Source organism: Cebidichthys violaceus, unplaced genomic scaffold (assembly GCF_023349555.1).
Source record: "Cebidichthys violaceus isolate CVI_PGR_0920_01 unplaced genomic scaffold, fCebVio1.0.p SCAF_57, whole genome shotgun sequence".
Classification (NCBI taxonomy): domain Eukaryota; kingdom Metazoa; phylum Chordata; class Actinopteri; order Perciformes; family Stichaeidae; genus Cebidichthys; species Cebidichthys violaceus.
The window spans coordinates 1159243-1175033 of record NW_027176783.1 but is presented as its reverse complement, the minus strand read 5'-3'; the positions used below and the strand labels follow the sequence as shown (position 1 = coordinate 1175033).

At 45.4% G+C, this 15791-nt stretch overlaps 2 protein-coding genes across 2 annotated transcripts; both read right to left on the bottom strand.

Annotated features, from left to right (window-relative positions):
- Positions 1-1239: 1239 nt before the first annotated feature.
- snx21 (sorting nexin family member 21) lies at positions 1240-8914 on the bottom strand. The gene is made up of 6 exons (XM_068732138.1): positions 8773-8914; positions 6370-6680; positions 3964-4160; positions 3202-3343; positions 2965-3130; positions 1240-2444 (listed from the first exon to the last, which is right to left on the bottom strand). The coding sequence occupies exons 2-6, from the start codon at positions 6662-6664 to the stop codon at positions 1943-1945; spliced, it is 1302 nt and encodes a 433-aa protein (XP_068588239.1). The 5' UTR covers positions 6665-6680; positions 8773-8914; the 3' UTR covers positions 1240-1942.
- A 1627-nt stretch (positions 8915-10541) lies between these two features.
- Positions 10542-15423, bottom strand: LOC137888699 (putative C-type lectin domain family 20 member A). The gene is made up of 6 exons (XM_068732135.1): positions 15367-15423; positions 14906-15084; positions 14118-14337; positions 12972-13301; positions 11962-12062; positions 10542-11661 (listed from the first exon to the last, which is right to left on the bottom strand). The coding sequence occupies exons 1-6, from the start codon at positions 15401-15403 to the stop codon at positions 11521-11523; spliced, it is 1008 nt and encodes a 335-aa protein (XP_068588236.1). The 5' UTR covers positions 15404-15423; the 3' UTR covers positions 10542-11520.
- Between the last annotated feature and the right edge of the window lie 368 nt (positions 15424-15791).

Here is a 15791-nt window from a genome sequence, read left to right as displayed (position 1 = left end):
TCCCTCAAACCTGAATACATGCGAGTGACGTATCCAGTAAAGCGTCCAGAAACATCAGAGGACAGTTCGATAAAGTGCAGAAGAGTGATGACAACCCTCCAGATGTAGCTCCATTCTTTGTCTCACTAGTGAATCCGTTATTAGCGTCTCCAGGACTCAAACAAACATGGAAGTGTTTTCACATCGTTCCACTGGAACCAGGAGGTCTAGTGAAACCCCCAGAGGCCGCGAAGAAGAGTGAGAGACAGGAAACACTAAAGCTGCCTCTTCTTCTTCTTCTTCTTCTTCTTCTTCTGTTTCTTAGAGAGAGCTGCAGGGACGACGTATGTTTGCAGCTTTAACAGGAAGTTAGCATCACTGGGTCCCGCCACAATAAAACAACGGGAATCTTGGCAACACGGTGGTAAGAGACTTCTCAAGTCACCAGAGGGGCGTTTACTGACCCATTCTAGAAATCAGAGAACTAAACGTTCAAATCTCTTCGGCTAGTGTTAAACACATTATTTCAGACATCTGAACAAAAACACATTCATAAAATAAAAGAAGCATTCCTGCAGCTCTCTACAGCCTCATATATATATATATATATATATATATATATATATATTAAAGCCTCATTATAATATATGTTAAAGCCTCTATATTTGTATTAAGTGCCAAGAAGCTTTGTGAATAACTTTAGTTTGATTTAATATTGTTTTTAAGAGTTAAATTGTTCAAAGTTATGTCGTCCCTTTATGAATTGTAGTTGTTATGAACCGTTAAAAGTAATAATGTAGATTGAATACGACTCCAGAGTTATTATTTTTAGGATTACTGTGAAGTCAGAGCGTCACTGAACTGGTTCAAGGCTTTAAAAGTATGATTGGATACATGGACGAGTGGAGTATTAGCACTCTAAAGAACACATAATAACAACAATAATAATAATAATTATAATAATAATAATAATAATAGAAGAATCAGAGAAAATAAAGTGGAAATATTTAAAGAAAAGAAGCTGTAATTAATATCAAGAGAAACAGTCAAAATATTGTGACTTTGTTCACAAAATTATTCTAAAATTGATTTTTTAAATATTACTTTTTTAAAAAGCTAAACGTTATGCTCTTTCTGGTAATGTTATGACTTCTAATAACATTACAACTATTTTTTTTCAAAATAATACTTTAGCATTATAATATATATATAATGTAAATTAATATATATAACTTTTTGTTGTCATAATTTAATCTTTTTGCTCACAATTTTGACTTATGTATAGAAGAACTGAGAAAAAAAAAAATCTGTGTAATGTAAACAAAAAATAATCTTAAAAAAAAGAATTAAAAAGTGTTCATGACAATAAAAGTCTTTGTTGTTGTAATACTAATTTTTGGCCACAAGAGGCTGAAGCGCACCACTACCTCATGTTCTAAATAGAACTCCAGGTGAGTTTTAATGTTACATAACCTGCTAGCGCACACACACACACACACACACACACACACACACACACACACACACACACACACACACACACACACACACTGTTTAGAGAGCATCGAGGATTTAACACTCATCTGGAAGAAAACATGAAGCTTCCAGTTCTATTTAGAACATGAGGTGGTGGTGAACTTCAGCCTCTTGTGGCCAAAAATTAGTATTACAACAACAAACACCCAATAAAACCTTTAGTTTTGAATGTTTTTCCTCTCAGGGCTTCCGTAAATATTTCTCATAATGTTGCAAAAGAAATATTTTTTTAGGACTTAATTCCTGAGATACTGAGACCTTTGTGTTTCTCACCATATTACGGCTTTCTTTCAAAATATTGCAACTTAATTCTCTGAATCTCATATTTTTTCTGCACAGTGGCCGCAGCACTAATGTTGTAGCGTAGTGATTGTACTCTGCAGTGTGTGTGTGTGTGTGTGTGCGTGCGTGTGCGTGTGTGGTTGTTCTATCCCTCCCCCTCGCACTCCTGCAGGTCGTGTTTGACCAGGAACTCTTTAATGGTTGGCTGATTGTCCACTAGCCCCACCCCCTGCTCCTCCAGCTGCTGCAGAAGCTCCTCCCACTGCCGCTTGTCCCGTCCCGTCTGCCACGACAGCCGGACCACCGCCCGCAACAGCGGCAACAGGAGGGGGTGTGGCCTGTCGACGTGCTGCGGCGGCACTTCCTGCTTTTCGGTCAGTGGGTGGGGCTTATCCGGGAGCGGGAGGGGCCCGTCCTCTGCCTCAGGGGTCAGGACGCGGAGGGCGTCGTCACAGTGGTCCCGGGCTTCCTCCAGCTGGTCCACTTCCTGGAAACAGCTCGACAGACCCACCAAGGTGAAGAACCAATGGGAGGAGGCCGGGGGCGGAGCCTGAGCCCGATTGTCATAGTAAGTCGCCCAGCCCAGTTTGTGTTGTAGTCTCTTGGCGTTGAGCAGCGGACCCAAAGCCTCCTGGAAACGTCCCACCCTCAACGAAACGACACAAACTCAACTCTGAGTCCACTTCATGATGCTTCAATAACACTATAAAACATGCCTCATAATACTCAAGAAAGACATGTTCTGCCTAAAGCATCCCCTCTTTATGGTCTGTTTGACTCTAAATGGACCATAATGTACTAAATGAACATCATGCTGTATTGAAGAAGACTGTAAACTAGAGATTGAGACCATAAACTCATGTTTACAATGTTTACTGAGGGAATAAATCAAGAGAGAAGTAAAGTCATTTTAGACTAGACTTCTATACAACCAGAGGAGTCGCCCCCTGATGGACACTAGAGAGAATGCAGCTTTAACACGTGAAGCTCTGACTTCACTCTTCAGAACCAAAAGTTGCCGCCTGGTCGCTTGCAAAACCGTTTTTGTTCCTCCTCTGATTCTCAACTTTCCTGCACCAGCTCATCAATGTCATCAATGACCGAGGCGGCCAATCAAATCAAGCTGGAGGCGGGCTTTACTACTGTACCACGGCGTGTCAGTGTTACCTGATGAGCAGCTGTCCGGTCTGCAGGTCGGTCAGGTAGAAGAACTGCCGGACGCACGGCGCCCCCCGCAGGGCCGACAGGGAACACAGGTGAGACAGGTACTGCTCGAACGCTCGGCTCCGCTTGGCGATCGTCTCCGCCGTGAAGTTCCTGCGCAGCTTCTTTCCTGCACAAACAGGAAGCGGGTTTAGCAGTTGAATCAGTTTTAAGATAAGATGACAGGACTTCAATACTCACGCGGGAAGCAGACGCGCTCCATCTGGTCTCGGTGGTTATGGCGCAGCGTGGCGTGGAGCCGCTGGAAGTCGGAGTATCGGCGGGTGATGACGGCCGGAGTCTTGTCGCTGCCGCCGGACTGGATGACGTGGATGGTGTACAGCTGGACGCAGACGAGAGGCTTTCTGATTATTGAGGAAGTGTCTGCTCTTTAAAGTGCCGACTCATGCCGGGTCATTTGGATTTTCTATTTGAGTTCATCAGTCTGGAGTCTTCGGCTGCGTATGAATTCCATACTTACAATGCTACAAAATGTTCATCATGAGGAATGTAAACGGCAGCAACAGAAACAATTCCGTGGTCAGATAAAATGGCCGACATCTGAACATTAACAATACAACATGAGGACAAACATTGACTGTTGGAGCCTCATGACGTAAACACAGAGTCTGTGGAAACATCGGTTTGTGCAGATTGAGAGACGTTTGCTGAAGTGTTGCATTCAAGACCTCTTTAATCAGGTCACAGCGATGCTCTTTTGTCGTCTTGAGCCTTTTTTTTGACGGAAGCGTTTGTCACATGAGATGTGTTCAAGGACCGTCGTAAAGATGACAATGTGATGACGATGACAGTTTTTACAGCTTCTTTCTGTGATGAACAGTTTAGTTTTGGCGACTGTTTGAAGAAAACATGCTTTTAAATCCCGTCGGCGGGTTTCGGGGTTCATAATGTAGACTCCGTGACGCCCCCCCCCCCCCCCCCCCCCCGGCTCTTTGAACTCACCACGTATTTAGAGGAGGCGTCCGTCACCACGCTGGCGTCCGTCACCTCGAACAGCAAGTCGTCCGTCAGCTGCCTCCCGGTCGAGGTGGGGCTTCCTCCACCGAGTCCACGCAGGGTCCTCCAGCTCTCCTGAAGCTGCCGAGTCAGCAGGAAGGACGCGGGGGGGCCCACCGGGGACACGCCCACAGGACTGGTGTCTACAGGTGAGACGAGGGGTCAGGTGACCAGTGACATTAATCTACTGTGACTCTAATGTACGACACACATGTATTTCTTGGCGAGTAATTAATGACACGCTTTCCCCAAAAAGTCAACACAGGATTCTATAAGAACGTTTTTTTTCGTTTAAGATTAATTACAATATTGCATGAAAGAATAAAGTGTACATTGACGCTCATGTAAGAACTGATACAAACGAGTGGCTCACATATGTGATCTGATATCAACCAGTTTCTTTTCAGTACGAATAAAATCCTAGAGCGAGCGCATTTCTAGCGACACACTTTCAGAGAACGGGCCTCCAGCCAGACGAGCCTCTAACAGACGGGCCTCCAGCTGAACGGGCCTCTAACAGACGGGCCTCTAACAGACGGGCCTCTAACAGACGGGCTTCTAACAGACGGGCCTCCAGCTGAACGGGCCTCTAACAGACGGGCCTCTAACAGACGGGCTTCTAACAGACGGGCCTCCAGCTGAACGGGCCTCTAACAAACGGGCCTCCAGCTGAACGGGCCTCTAACAGACGGGCCTCTAACAGACGGGCCTCCAGCTGAACGGGCCTCTAACAGACGGGCCTCCAACGGACGGGCCTCTAACAGACGGGCTTCTAACAGACGGGCCTCCAACGGACGGGCCTCTAACAGACGGGCTTCTAACAGACGGGCCTCCAACGGACGGGCCTCTAACAGACGGGCTTCTAACAGACGGGCCTCCAGCTGAACGGGCCTCTAACAGACGGGCCTCCAACGGACGGGCCTCTAACAGACGGGCTTCTAACAGACGGGCCTCCAGCTGAACGGGCCTCTAACAGACGGGCCTCCAGCTGAACGGGCCTCTAACAGACGGGCCTCTAACAGACGGGCCTCTAACAGACGGGCTTCTAACAGACGGGCCTCCAGCTGAACGGGCCTCCAGCCAGACGGGCCTCTAACAGACGGGCTTCTAACAGACGGGCCTCCAGCTGAACGGGCCTCTAACAGACGGGCCTCTAACAGACGGGCCACCAACGGACGGGCCTCTAACAGACGGGCTTCTAACAGACGGGCCTCCAGCTGAACGGGCCTCCAGCCAGACGGGCCTCTAACAGACGGGCCTCCAGCTGAACGGGCCTCCAGCCAGACGGGCCTCTAACGGACGGGCCTCCAGCCGAACGGGCCTCTAACTAACGGGCCTCTAACGGACGGGCCTCTAGCGGACGGGCCTCTAACGGACGGGCCTCCAGCCGAACGGGCCCCTAGCGGACGGGCCGCTAACAGACGGGCCTCTAACAGACGGGCCTCTAACAGACGGGCCTCTAGCGGACGGGCCTCTAACTAACGGGCCTCTAGCGGACGGGCCTCTAACAGACGGGCCTCTAACAGACGGGCCTCTAGCGGACGGGCCTCTAGCGGACGGGCCTCTAGCGGACGGGCCTCCAGCCAGACAGGCCTCCAGCTGAACGGGCCTCTAACAGACGGGCCTCTAACAGACGGGCCTCTAGCGGACGGGCCTCTAACAGACGGGCCTCTAGCGGACGGGCCTCTAGCGGACGGGCCTCTAGCGGACGGGCCTCCAGCCAGACGGGCCTCCAGCTGAACGGGCCTCTAACAGACGGGCCTCTAACAGACGGGCCTCCAGCCAAATGGGCCTCTAGCGGACGGGCCTCTAGCGGACGAGCCTCTAACGGACGGGCCTCCAGCCAGACGGGCCTCTAACGGACGGGCCTCTAACGGACGGGCCTCTAACAGACGGGCCTCTAACAGACGGGCCTCTAACGGACGGGCCTCTAACGGACGGGCCTCTAGCCAGACGGGCCTCTAACGGACGGGCCTCTAACGGACGGGCCTCCAGCCAGACGGGCCTCCAGCCAGACGGGCCTCTAACTGACGGGCCTCTAACTGACGGGCCTCTAACTGACGGGCCTCTAACTGACGGGCCTCTAACTAACGGGCCTCTAACTGACGGGCCTCTAACTGACGGGCCTCTAACTGACGGGCCTCTAGCGGATGGCTCACGATGTGATTGGGGCCAAAAACGTTTTTGGCATCTAACTTCATTGCAAATCTTTCTTTCATCCATGGTTTTGGTTTTTGAACGAAATGGAGCAGAGCAGGTCTGAACCTCCTCATAAATCCTACCTGTACTCTTACGAGTAAACCTCACTTTAAAAAGTGCTGCACGTGTTAAATGAGCAGAAGAGCAGCTCACCTGTGCTACTAAGCCCCTCCTCCATCGACTCGCCCAGGAAGTCGGAGTCGCTGTCCAGCCCCGACCCGTCGCCCTCGTCCTCACCTCCTTCACCTCCTCCTCCTCCGCCGTCGAAGCACAGCGTCCCCCCCAGCCGATCGGTCACACACTCCTCCTCCTCTTCCAGCTCCGCCTCCCAGCCGTCCTCTTTAAACCCCTCCTCTTCCTGTCCACACGGGGCTTCCTGCTCAGGTCCCGCCCCCTGACCGTCTTTAAACAACGAGCGCTTCAGACGGTCGAGCAGCCGGGACGCCATGACGCCGCCGGGGGGCCTGAAGAGACAACAGGGGAACAAATTTAAACTTGTAGGCTCAATAATCATCACATCCTCAGACAGTCTCTACTGGAAGACACTCACAGCGCTCGTACACAAAGAAGTGTCAGAGAAAAGTACCGTTTGTTTATAACGTTTTGGAAGAAATGAGGACTAAAGACGGTATATTTAAAGATGACACCATGGAGCGATGTCTTTCATACCTTTCCACTCCTGGACTGAATGTGGACAGTGGAGATCAGGGGGACATTGAGGTCACTTTAAAAACTACTCGGTCACATGTCACATGTCACATGTCAGCGGCGGCAGCAGGCCGGGTTGGCTCCAGTTACAGAGCCGGTGGCCTCTCTGAATGGAAATCATGTCGCACATTAATAATGCAGCGGCTCGCCAAGTCGGCCAGGAAAACCCGACGCACGGCTTCAGGCCTGCGGAGCCTCCACCAGAGATACAGCACAGCAGGTGTCACAGGGTGAAGAAGAGTGAACAGGTGTGGACCACAGGAGGGTGAAGAAGAGTGAACAGGTGTGGACCACAGGAGGGTGAAGAAGAGTGAACAGGTGTGGACCACAGGTGGGTGAAGAAGAGTGAACAGGTGTGGACCACAGGAGGGTGAAGAAGAGTGAACAGGTGTGGACCACAGGAGGGTGAAGAAGAGTGAACAGGTGTGGACCACAGGAGGGTGAAGAAGAGTGAACAGGTGTGGACCACAGGAGGGTGAAGAAGAGTGAACAGGTGTGGACCACAGGAGGGTGAAGAAGAGTGAACAGGTGTGGACCACAGGTGGGTGAAGAAGAGTGAACAGGTGTGGACCACAGGAGGGTGAAGAAGAGTGAACAGGTGTGGACCACAGGAGGGTGAAGAAGAGTGAACAGGTGTGGACCACAGGAGGGTGAAGAAGAGTGAACAGGTGTGGACCACAGGAGGGTGAAGAAGAGTGAACAGGTGTGGACCACAGGAGGGTGAAGAAGAGTGAACAGGTGTGGACCACAGGAGGGTGAAGAAGAGTGAACAGGTGTGGACCACAGGTGGGTGAAGAAGAGTGAACAGGTGTGGACCACAGGTGGGTGAAGAAGAGTGAACAGGTGTGGACCACAGGAGGGTGAAGAAGAGTGAACAGGTGTGGACCACAGGAGGGTGAAGAAGAGTGAACAGGTGTGGACCACAGGTGGGTGAAGAAGAGTGAACAGGTGTGGACCACAGGAGGGTGAAGAAGAGTGAACAGGTGTGGACCACAGGAGGGTGAAGAAGAGTGAACAGGTGTGGACCACAGGAGGGTGAAGAAGAGTGAACAGGTGTGGACCACAGGAGGGTGAAGAAGAGTGAACAGGTGTCCTCCTGTGTTTCATTCCATGAATAAACTTAAAGGCTTTTGATATTGTGGACCACTGCACAAATAAACCAGCTGATTGGATGTTTCATGAGTATTTGATCAAAGAGTGAAACTACAGATCATCTCTTTCACCTTTTTTTCAAACTGCTTAAAAACTTCCAAAATAAGTTTTAATAAATAAGAGCTTGTCAACGGTCAAATCACGTTTTCTCTCTTTCCTCCAGATGCTTAACTTTCCATCCACCGTACTTAGAAATATCATCATACACACAAGAACATATATGGATATATTTTTAAATATAACTTTATTGATATCTGTGTGTGTGTATATATATATATATATATATATATATATATATATATATATATATATATATATATATATATATATATATATATATATATATACAGGTTTATTGATATCTGTAAATAGCAGTTTTACTTTGTTCCAGCTTTGTTGTTCTTTATTTTCTGACAACAACAGTTGAACTCACAAAGCTGATTCTCTCCTGGCTTCAGATAAAACAAGTGAAGAGAAGAAGTGTGAGTTCACGAGCTGATCAGTTTGATCTGGTTATAAAATCAATAACTTTATATACACACACACACACACACACACACACACACACACACACACTTAAATAAAGTGCTGTGTGGACGAATGCTAACACTGTTAGCTCAACACACAGCGGTGTAACGTTAGCAGACGAGCTAACACGTTTGTTTACAGTCTGTTCCGATTAATCGGAGAACTCACCGTGAAGCTCTTTGAAGCAGACCGTCTGTCGGGCTCCTGTCAGAGCATGTCGGCGGGTAACCGTAACGTTCGGTCCGGTAGAGGACCTCCGGGGCTGTCCGGTAGTGAGGGCTCAAAACACAGCGGACTGGATCCGGATTTATGAAGCTATCCGCCGGCTGGAAGAGGAGGGAAATAAACCATATAAGGGAGTGTAGTTCACCACAACCGACGATAGGGGGCGATAGAGAGAGAGCGAGACAGAGAGAGAGAGAGAGAGAGAGAGAGAGAGAGAGAGAGAGAGAGAGAGAGAGAGAGAGAGAGAGAGAGAGAGACAGACAGAGAAAGACAGAGAGAGAGAGAGAGAGAGAGAGAGAGACAGAGAGAGTGAGAGACAGACAGAGAGAGAGAGAGAGAGACAGAGAGAGAGAGAGAGACAGACAGAGAGAGAGAGACAGACAGAGAAAGACAGAGAGAGAGAGAGAGAGACAGACAGAGAAAGACAGAGAGAGAGAGAGAGAGACAGACAGAGAGAGAGAGAGACAGACAGAGAGAGAGAGAGTGAGAGACAGAGTCAGAGAGAGAGAGTCTCACAACAACACCGCTCTCCAAACACCAATCAGAGTGAAACACATTATAACACGATGTAAAGAAACCTATCTGGAGCACTGGAAGGAAGAAACCAAAAGACAAAGTAGACTAGAATGTTATCTGAATAGTCAGAATATGTCTCTACTGTCAGAGAGAGACAGCAGAGACAGATCCTCACCAGGTACAGGCTCAGTGACCACACACTGGAAATAGAAAGAGGAAGGCACAAGAAGACATGGACACCAAAGGAGAACAGAACATGTGGTCACTGTGGGACAGGTGAGACCGAGACAGAGATGCACTTCCTCCTAAAATGTGAAGCGTTCAATCAAATTAAGAACTTTTACTTTAACAAATTCAACTCTGTAATTTCAGATTTTAAAACATGTAATAACAACTCAAAATTAAAAATACTCCTAGGAGAAGGAGATAGGAAGTATCTAGCTGCCCAATATGTCCTCACGTCACAACATGAGGGACAGTGAGTGACACACACACACACACACACACACACACACACACACACACACACTGTATGTATGTAATTAATAATCTAGATGTTATATTAATGTTATTGTGTATTCATGTTATTGTGTTGAATTTTGTTGATGCTTTGGCAATACTGTTTCTAAACGTTCATGCCAATAAAGCTATTGAATTGAATTGAATTGAATTGAATTGAGAGAGAGAGAGAGAGAGAGAGAGAGAGAGAGATGGACGTGAACCCTGATCTCTGCTCTACGTAGACCTGCTTTTACTCTAGAAATTAACTTGTGCGTTCTTGTTGTCGATGAACAAAACAATGACGAGCAGAGACCAGAGAAATGTTGCTCAGTTCATTTTAGTTAAGGTGGAAAGTCAGTTCAGTAGTAAAGACTTCACTCAGTGTGCTGCTTGAACATAGAATCATGTTTTCAGTGGAATCAAAACAGGAAGCAGCATTGAAGCTGTTCTTGAGGCTTGTTTTTGACCCGACACTTTATGTCTGTTACAGTCATCGGACTCTATTTTGACCTGAAGTACATGAAGAACTGTGGTGGAACAGTAAGCTGATTCTAATGTTTTATTGAAGCAAGAGAAGCATGATCACAATGAAAACACACAACATTACAAACAAAAAGTCCTACATTTTAGAACTACAGAAAGAAGTTCTCAAGAGAAGCACTGGTCATGATGCAGAATGAACTCTGATAGAAAGCTATAAGCTCATAAACACAATGTTATTGGATCATTATTACTGACTAACATGTAAGTAGCATTTTAACGCTGTAGCAGGTTGAGGTTTAACAAAACAATGCCTCATATTTAATAAGCTCATCACACATTTTATATGACTTATCTTAATGTGCAAAGAAACTACACTCTTAGAAATAAACGTGATGACTAGAACCCTGTAGGGTTCTTGGGCTCCTCCCCATAGGAGAACCTTTCCTAAGAGATCCAGGTTGAACCCGTAGGAACCCTGTAGGGTTCTTGGGCTCGTTTCCAGGTGGAACCTTTCCTAAGGGTTCCACCTGGAACCCTTTCAGAGGGTTCTAGCTAGAACAAAGCATAAAGAGTTTTACCCAGAACCATATGTGAAAGTTTCAACCCAAAGGTTCCACAGAGAACCCTCATATGGTGTAACGGTTTTAGTCAAAATCTTCTCTGGAGGTTCTATGCAGAACATTTCCACCTTCTAAGGGTACAAACAAGATCCAACCTACGTATTTCTACCAGGAACCCTTTCGTATCCCAAGGGTTCCATCTAGAACTCACTATGGGTTCCTCAAGAGGTTTATAAAGAACCGGGGCTGACGTGGTGCAGCACAACCCACATTTCTGGCTTCTTTTAACACCTGTACTTTCAAAGATCCTTGAAGAAGGAAAAGGTTCTTCAGAAGCAAATGGTTCTGGGTAGAACCTCAGCCCTTCAGGAAGAACCTGTTTGGAACCTTTATTTCTAAGAGTGTAGAAACTATAGCTGACAGATCAATGTAGAGGAGTAAAAGTCTAAAGTAGCATGAAATGTGAATACGTTACTTCACAGCAAAGCGTCAGTACTTAGGTACTTTGGTACTTTCTACCATTGATTGAGAGGAGGAAGAGGAGGAGGAGGAGGAGGAGGAGGAGGAGGATGAGGAGGAGGAGGAGGAGGAGGATAAAGGAAGCCTCTGACCAGAGTGGATTCAAACAACATTAAAGCTCATCTTTTTTTGCACACGTCTCCTTCTTCTTTGTCTTCTTCTCTTCCTTGTGGAAGACTTTTCCATCCGACTGCTTCTTCCAGCTCAGTTTGATGTCGTCATTCAGCCCCTGGTCCTTCAGCCTCTGTTTGAGCTGAGATACAAACACATTGACTTCCCTGAATGTCGCTGACAGAGAAGTCTTCACTAAACGCTGTTGTTCATTTACATCCTGCATCCTTTCTCACACTGTCCTCATGTGGAAGCTCTGGTTCAGAAGAACTCTGGTTCCCACTAGAACAGCTTTGTTGTCTGCATGTCTTTTGGACACAAGTCTACCTTCAATAGTGACGTCTACACGTTTGCGCTGCACAGAGCACATTCACATTGTTCTTAGAAGTCCACTAAATCACACGTATCACCTGGTTGTTCTGTTAATGTTAGAAAGATGTACCTTCTTCAAGAGGTCCTCCATCACCACAGGGTCATTCAGATCCAGAGACGAGCTGCTTTTCTGCAACCTCACTTTTATCACTTGCTTTGAAACAGGCACATCTAAAACACCAACAAACTTCATCAGTCACAACATCTAAAACACCAACAAACGTCATCAGTCACAACATCTAAAACACCAACAAACTTCATCAGTCAGAACATCTAAAACACCAACAAACTTCATCAGGCACAACATCTAAAACACCAACAAACTTCATCAGTCACAACATCTAAAACACCAACAAACTTCATCAGTCACAACATCTAAAACACCAACAAACTTCATCAGTCACAACATCTAAAACACCAACAAACTTCATCAGTCAGAACATCTAAAACACCAACAAACTTCATCAGTCACAACATCTAAAACACCAACAAACTTCATCAGTCACAACATCTAAAACACCAACAAACTTCATCAGTCACAACATCTAAAACACCAACAAACTTCATCAGTCACAACATCTAAAACACCAACAAACTTCATCAGTCACAACATCTAAAACACCAACAAACGTCATTAGTCACAACATCTAAAACACCAACAAACTTCATCAGTCACAACATCTAAAACACCAACAAACTTCATCAGTCACAACATCTAAAACACCAACAAACTTCATCAGGCACAACATCTAAAACACCAACAAACTTCATCAGTCACAACATCTAAAACACCAACAAACTTCATCAGGCACAACATTTCTGGTTGATAATAATCTGCATCCTTGAATTTGTAACACTTTGAATGATAAAAGAGAAAGTCTGGTCATTTTCCATCAGAATATGGCTGGTGCAAGAAAACCTTAGCTTAGCTTAGCATGGTCTTAGCGTTAGCATTCCTTCATCATCTAGAACTTGATATTTATGGATTTTATTTTGCTCTACTTTTGATGTTTTTCTGTATTTTTTGCAAATTTAGTAAACCTAAATCTACGTTTAAAGACTGAGTGAATGATAGCTTACCACTGTAGCAAATGAACGCCTTCATGACGTTACAGTTCAAGTCCTCCCATTGTCCATTGGCACTAAAATCTGCTGCCGCACAAGCCTCAGAGACACCTGTAGGATTAGTTTTCCAGTTTCTAAATGAGGAGTCACTTCCGTCAGACCACTTCCATCCATCTCTGAAAAGGCCGATCCAGACATATTCTCCTGAGGGTACCAGATTATAGACCTTCTGGTTCTCTGTGATGTTTCTCACACTGGCCAGGTCTGTGTGGTGTTCTCTGCAGTAGTTCTGGGCCTCAGTCCACGTCATCAAGTTGTTAATGAGGACAAATGTCTCATTCGGTCCTGAAAATAGACCAGAGTGAAGTGCTGTGAAGAGACACCATAACAGACAACATGGATGCATACCAGTTTTATTGTTGCTTAGTGAATCTCAGCATGAAGGTGAAGTCAACACAGAGCTGTGTGAACATGAACATTCAGGCGTCCATTGAGTCCCACATTCATGAAGACACATCAGAGCTATTTTCCCTCCAACAGACATTTTACAAACCGGCTTAATGAGCTGCTCCCTCAGTGACATGAAGGCAGGACTCACATGAATCTGCTTTAAATGACATTCATGAAGCCCAAGACTAGTTCAAGTTACCATGAGCAGCTTTTAACTATGAAACAGTGTAGTCCTGGTCCTCTATCAGACCTCCATCAGTACAGAGACCTTCAGAGAGAAGATGGTCTGTTTCTACAGAGTTATTCTTAATGATGTCATCGGGGCCACCAGCAGAGACCAGTCCACCGTGGACAGACCCAGATCCTCTAGCAGAGACCGGTCCACCGTGGACAGAGCCAGATCCTCTAGCAGAGACCGGTCCACCGTGGACAGACCCAGATCCTCCAGCAGAGACCGGTCCACCGTGGACAGACCCATCAAACTGCTGGAGAAACAGGAAGTATTGCTGGACTCGCTGCAGGAAAGGGGGTCACGGGGGAACCAGAACCAGGACTGAGTGGGGCAGACTCTCAGATCCTGCTTCAGTACATTAAAAGGTTTTCTAAAGGGACTCTGGTGCTCTGAAACACTACCACTTATGTCCACAGGGACCAACAGAATCAACACAAAATGACTAAATGAGTTTCTCATAGTGGCTTTAATATTCTCACCTCTGACATCAAAGCAGACTGACTTTATGTTAGTCTCACAAGGGTAGTCGTACCATTTCCCATCTCTATACATCACTGTACAGAGTTCTTCAGAGACGTAGTTGTTCGGTTGTCCAGACTCCCATCGTCTGAACTCCATCTCTCCGGGTTTGTAGAAACTTGTGTTTGACAGTGACCACCTCCAGCTGTCCACGTCACTCTTCAGTCCTATCCAGGCTCGCTGAAAGCAATATTTCATTGTGATATAAAGAAATAGACTTTTAGATATTTTTACTGACCAATTACAGTCTTGATACTGTCGATCAGTCAAAAACGTTTCAAGAACAGGTTTTCAATCTTTTCAAGTCCGTCTTAAAACGATATTCAGGAGCTAATATGAACATTGAAACAGGTTTTACTTTCTGTAATCACTCCAGCTAACGATGCTAACAGCTAACGGTGCTAACAGCTAACAGTGCTAACAGCTAACAGTGCTAACATTTCAAACAGTGACAACATTACTGCTCTACATCTTTACATGGATGATATTTGTTTGATGAGATATTAATGCTGTAAATATGAAGTGGAGGTTATCAGTATGTTGCATTAAATCATGTTTTGTTTGTAAAATCTTAATCTATAAATCTGTCACATAAATGTCCCTCTGACATGTATTAATAAATAGCATTGAATTTAAATACTCAAGTAAAGTACAAGTACATGCTTCAGTACAGCTCATTTGCATACTTGTCACCACTGTGTGAATGTAGAACTGTCAGACCTCCTGTCACTGATATCATATTACTCACAGAGTCGACCATTAGGCTTAAATCCACCGCTGTGTTCAGGGTGTTCACGTCCTCCATGTCCCGTATGGAGGCCAGGTCTTTGTATTTGTCTCTGCAGTGACGCTGTGCTTCAGTCATGGTCTTCAGGTCATAAACAACATGGTAGAGACGTTCAGCAGGTGATGAGACGGCACACAGCCCTGGATTGACAAGCAGCATATTGATATCATTTAATATTAATAGCTTAACTTATTATATAATATATGGTTTATTTGGTTATGACAGTAAACAACTTACATAACACACTAATAAATAAATAACTCTCTCCTCTCCTATAACTTAATAACTTTACTCACTAATGCAAATTATCATTTTACATTAAAGTAAAAACAGATGAAGGAAGAAGAATGTCACAGGGACAAATTATTAAACAATATTATATTATTAAAGATGGAAATAATAACAACATATGAAAGTCTTGCCTGACACAACGACGATGCTCAGAAGAAGTTTGTCCATCCTCGTCTCTTCTCTGGTCCTCTGTCAGTCGGTGGCTGTAGATGTTGAGCTCATGCAAACTTATAGAACGATGATTTGCCTGTCAGGCTTTATTATTATAATGATGTGATCATATCTGACTGACCTTTGATGTTTGGTTTGATTGTTTAAACACGATGATGAAAAATGTCAAGAACAAACGCTGATGAATGATAACTACTCAGTTGAATAATAATAATTATAATCATACAAATAATAGTAATAATGATAATAATAGTAATTATAATGACAATAGTTCTATTGATTATTAACAATTATTATTACAAAAGTAATAATAACAATAATTATAGTAATATCAGTATTCATAAAATAGTAGTTGTGATTGTAATAATACTAACAGAAATGACAA

Coding starts and splice junctions, on each gene's coding strand:
- snx21 (XM_068732138.1), bottom strand. CDS start 6,664: ATGGCGTCCCGGCTGCTCGACCGTCTGAAGCGCTCGTTGTTTAAAGAC. Junction 3,344..3,963: donor ACGCCTCCTCTAAATACGTG/GTGAGTTCAAAG, acceptor GTCTGCGTCCAG/CTGTACACCATCCACGTCAT. Junction 3,131..3,201: donor GGAGCGCGTCTGCTTCCCGC/GTGAGTATTGAA, acceptor CTGTTTGTGCAG/GAAAGAAGCTGCGCAGGAAC.
- LOC137888699 (XM_068732135.1), bottom strand. CDS start 15,403: ATGGACAAACTTCTTCTGAGCATCGTCGTTGTGTCAG. Junction 14,338..14,905: donor TAAGCCTAATGGTCGACTCT/GTGAGTAATATG, acceptor TATTGCTTTCAG/CGAGCCTGGATAGGACTGAA. Junction 12,063..12,971: donor GGCGTTCATTTGCTACAGTG/GTAAGCTATCAT, acceptor TTGGTGTTTTAG/ATGTGCCTGTTTCAAAGCAA.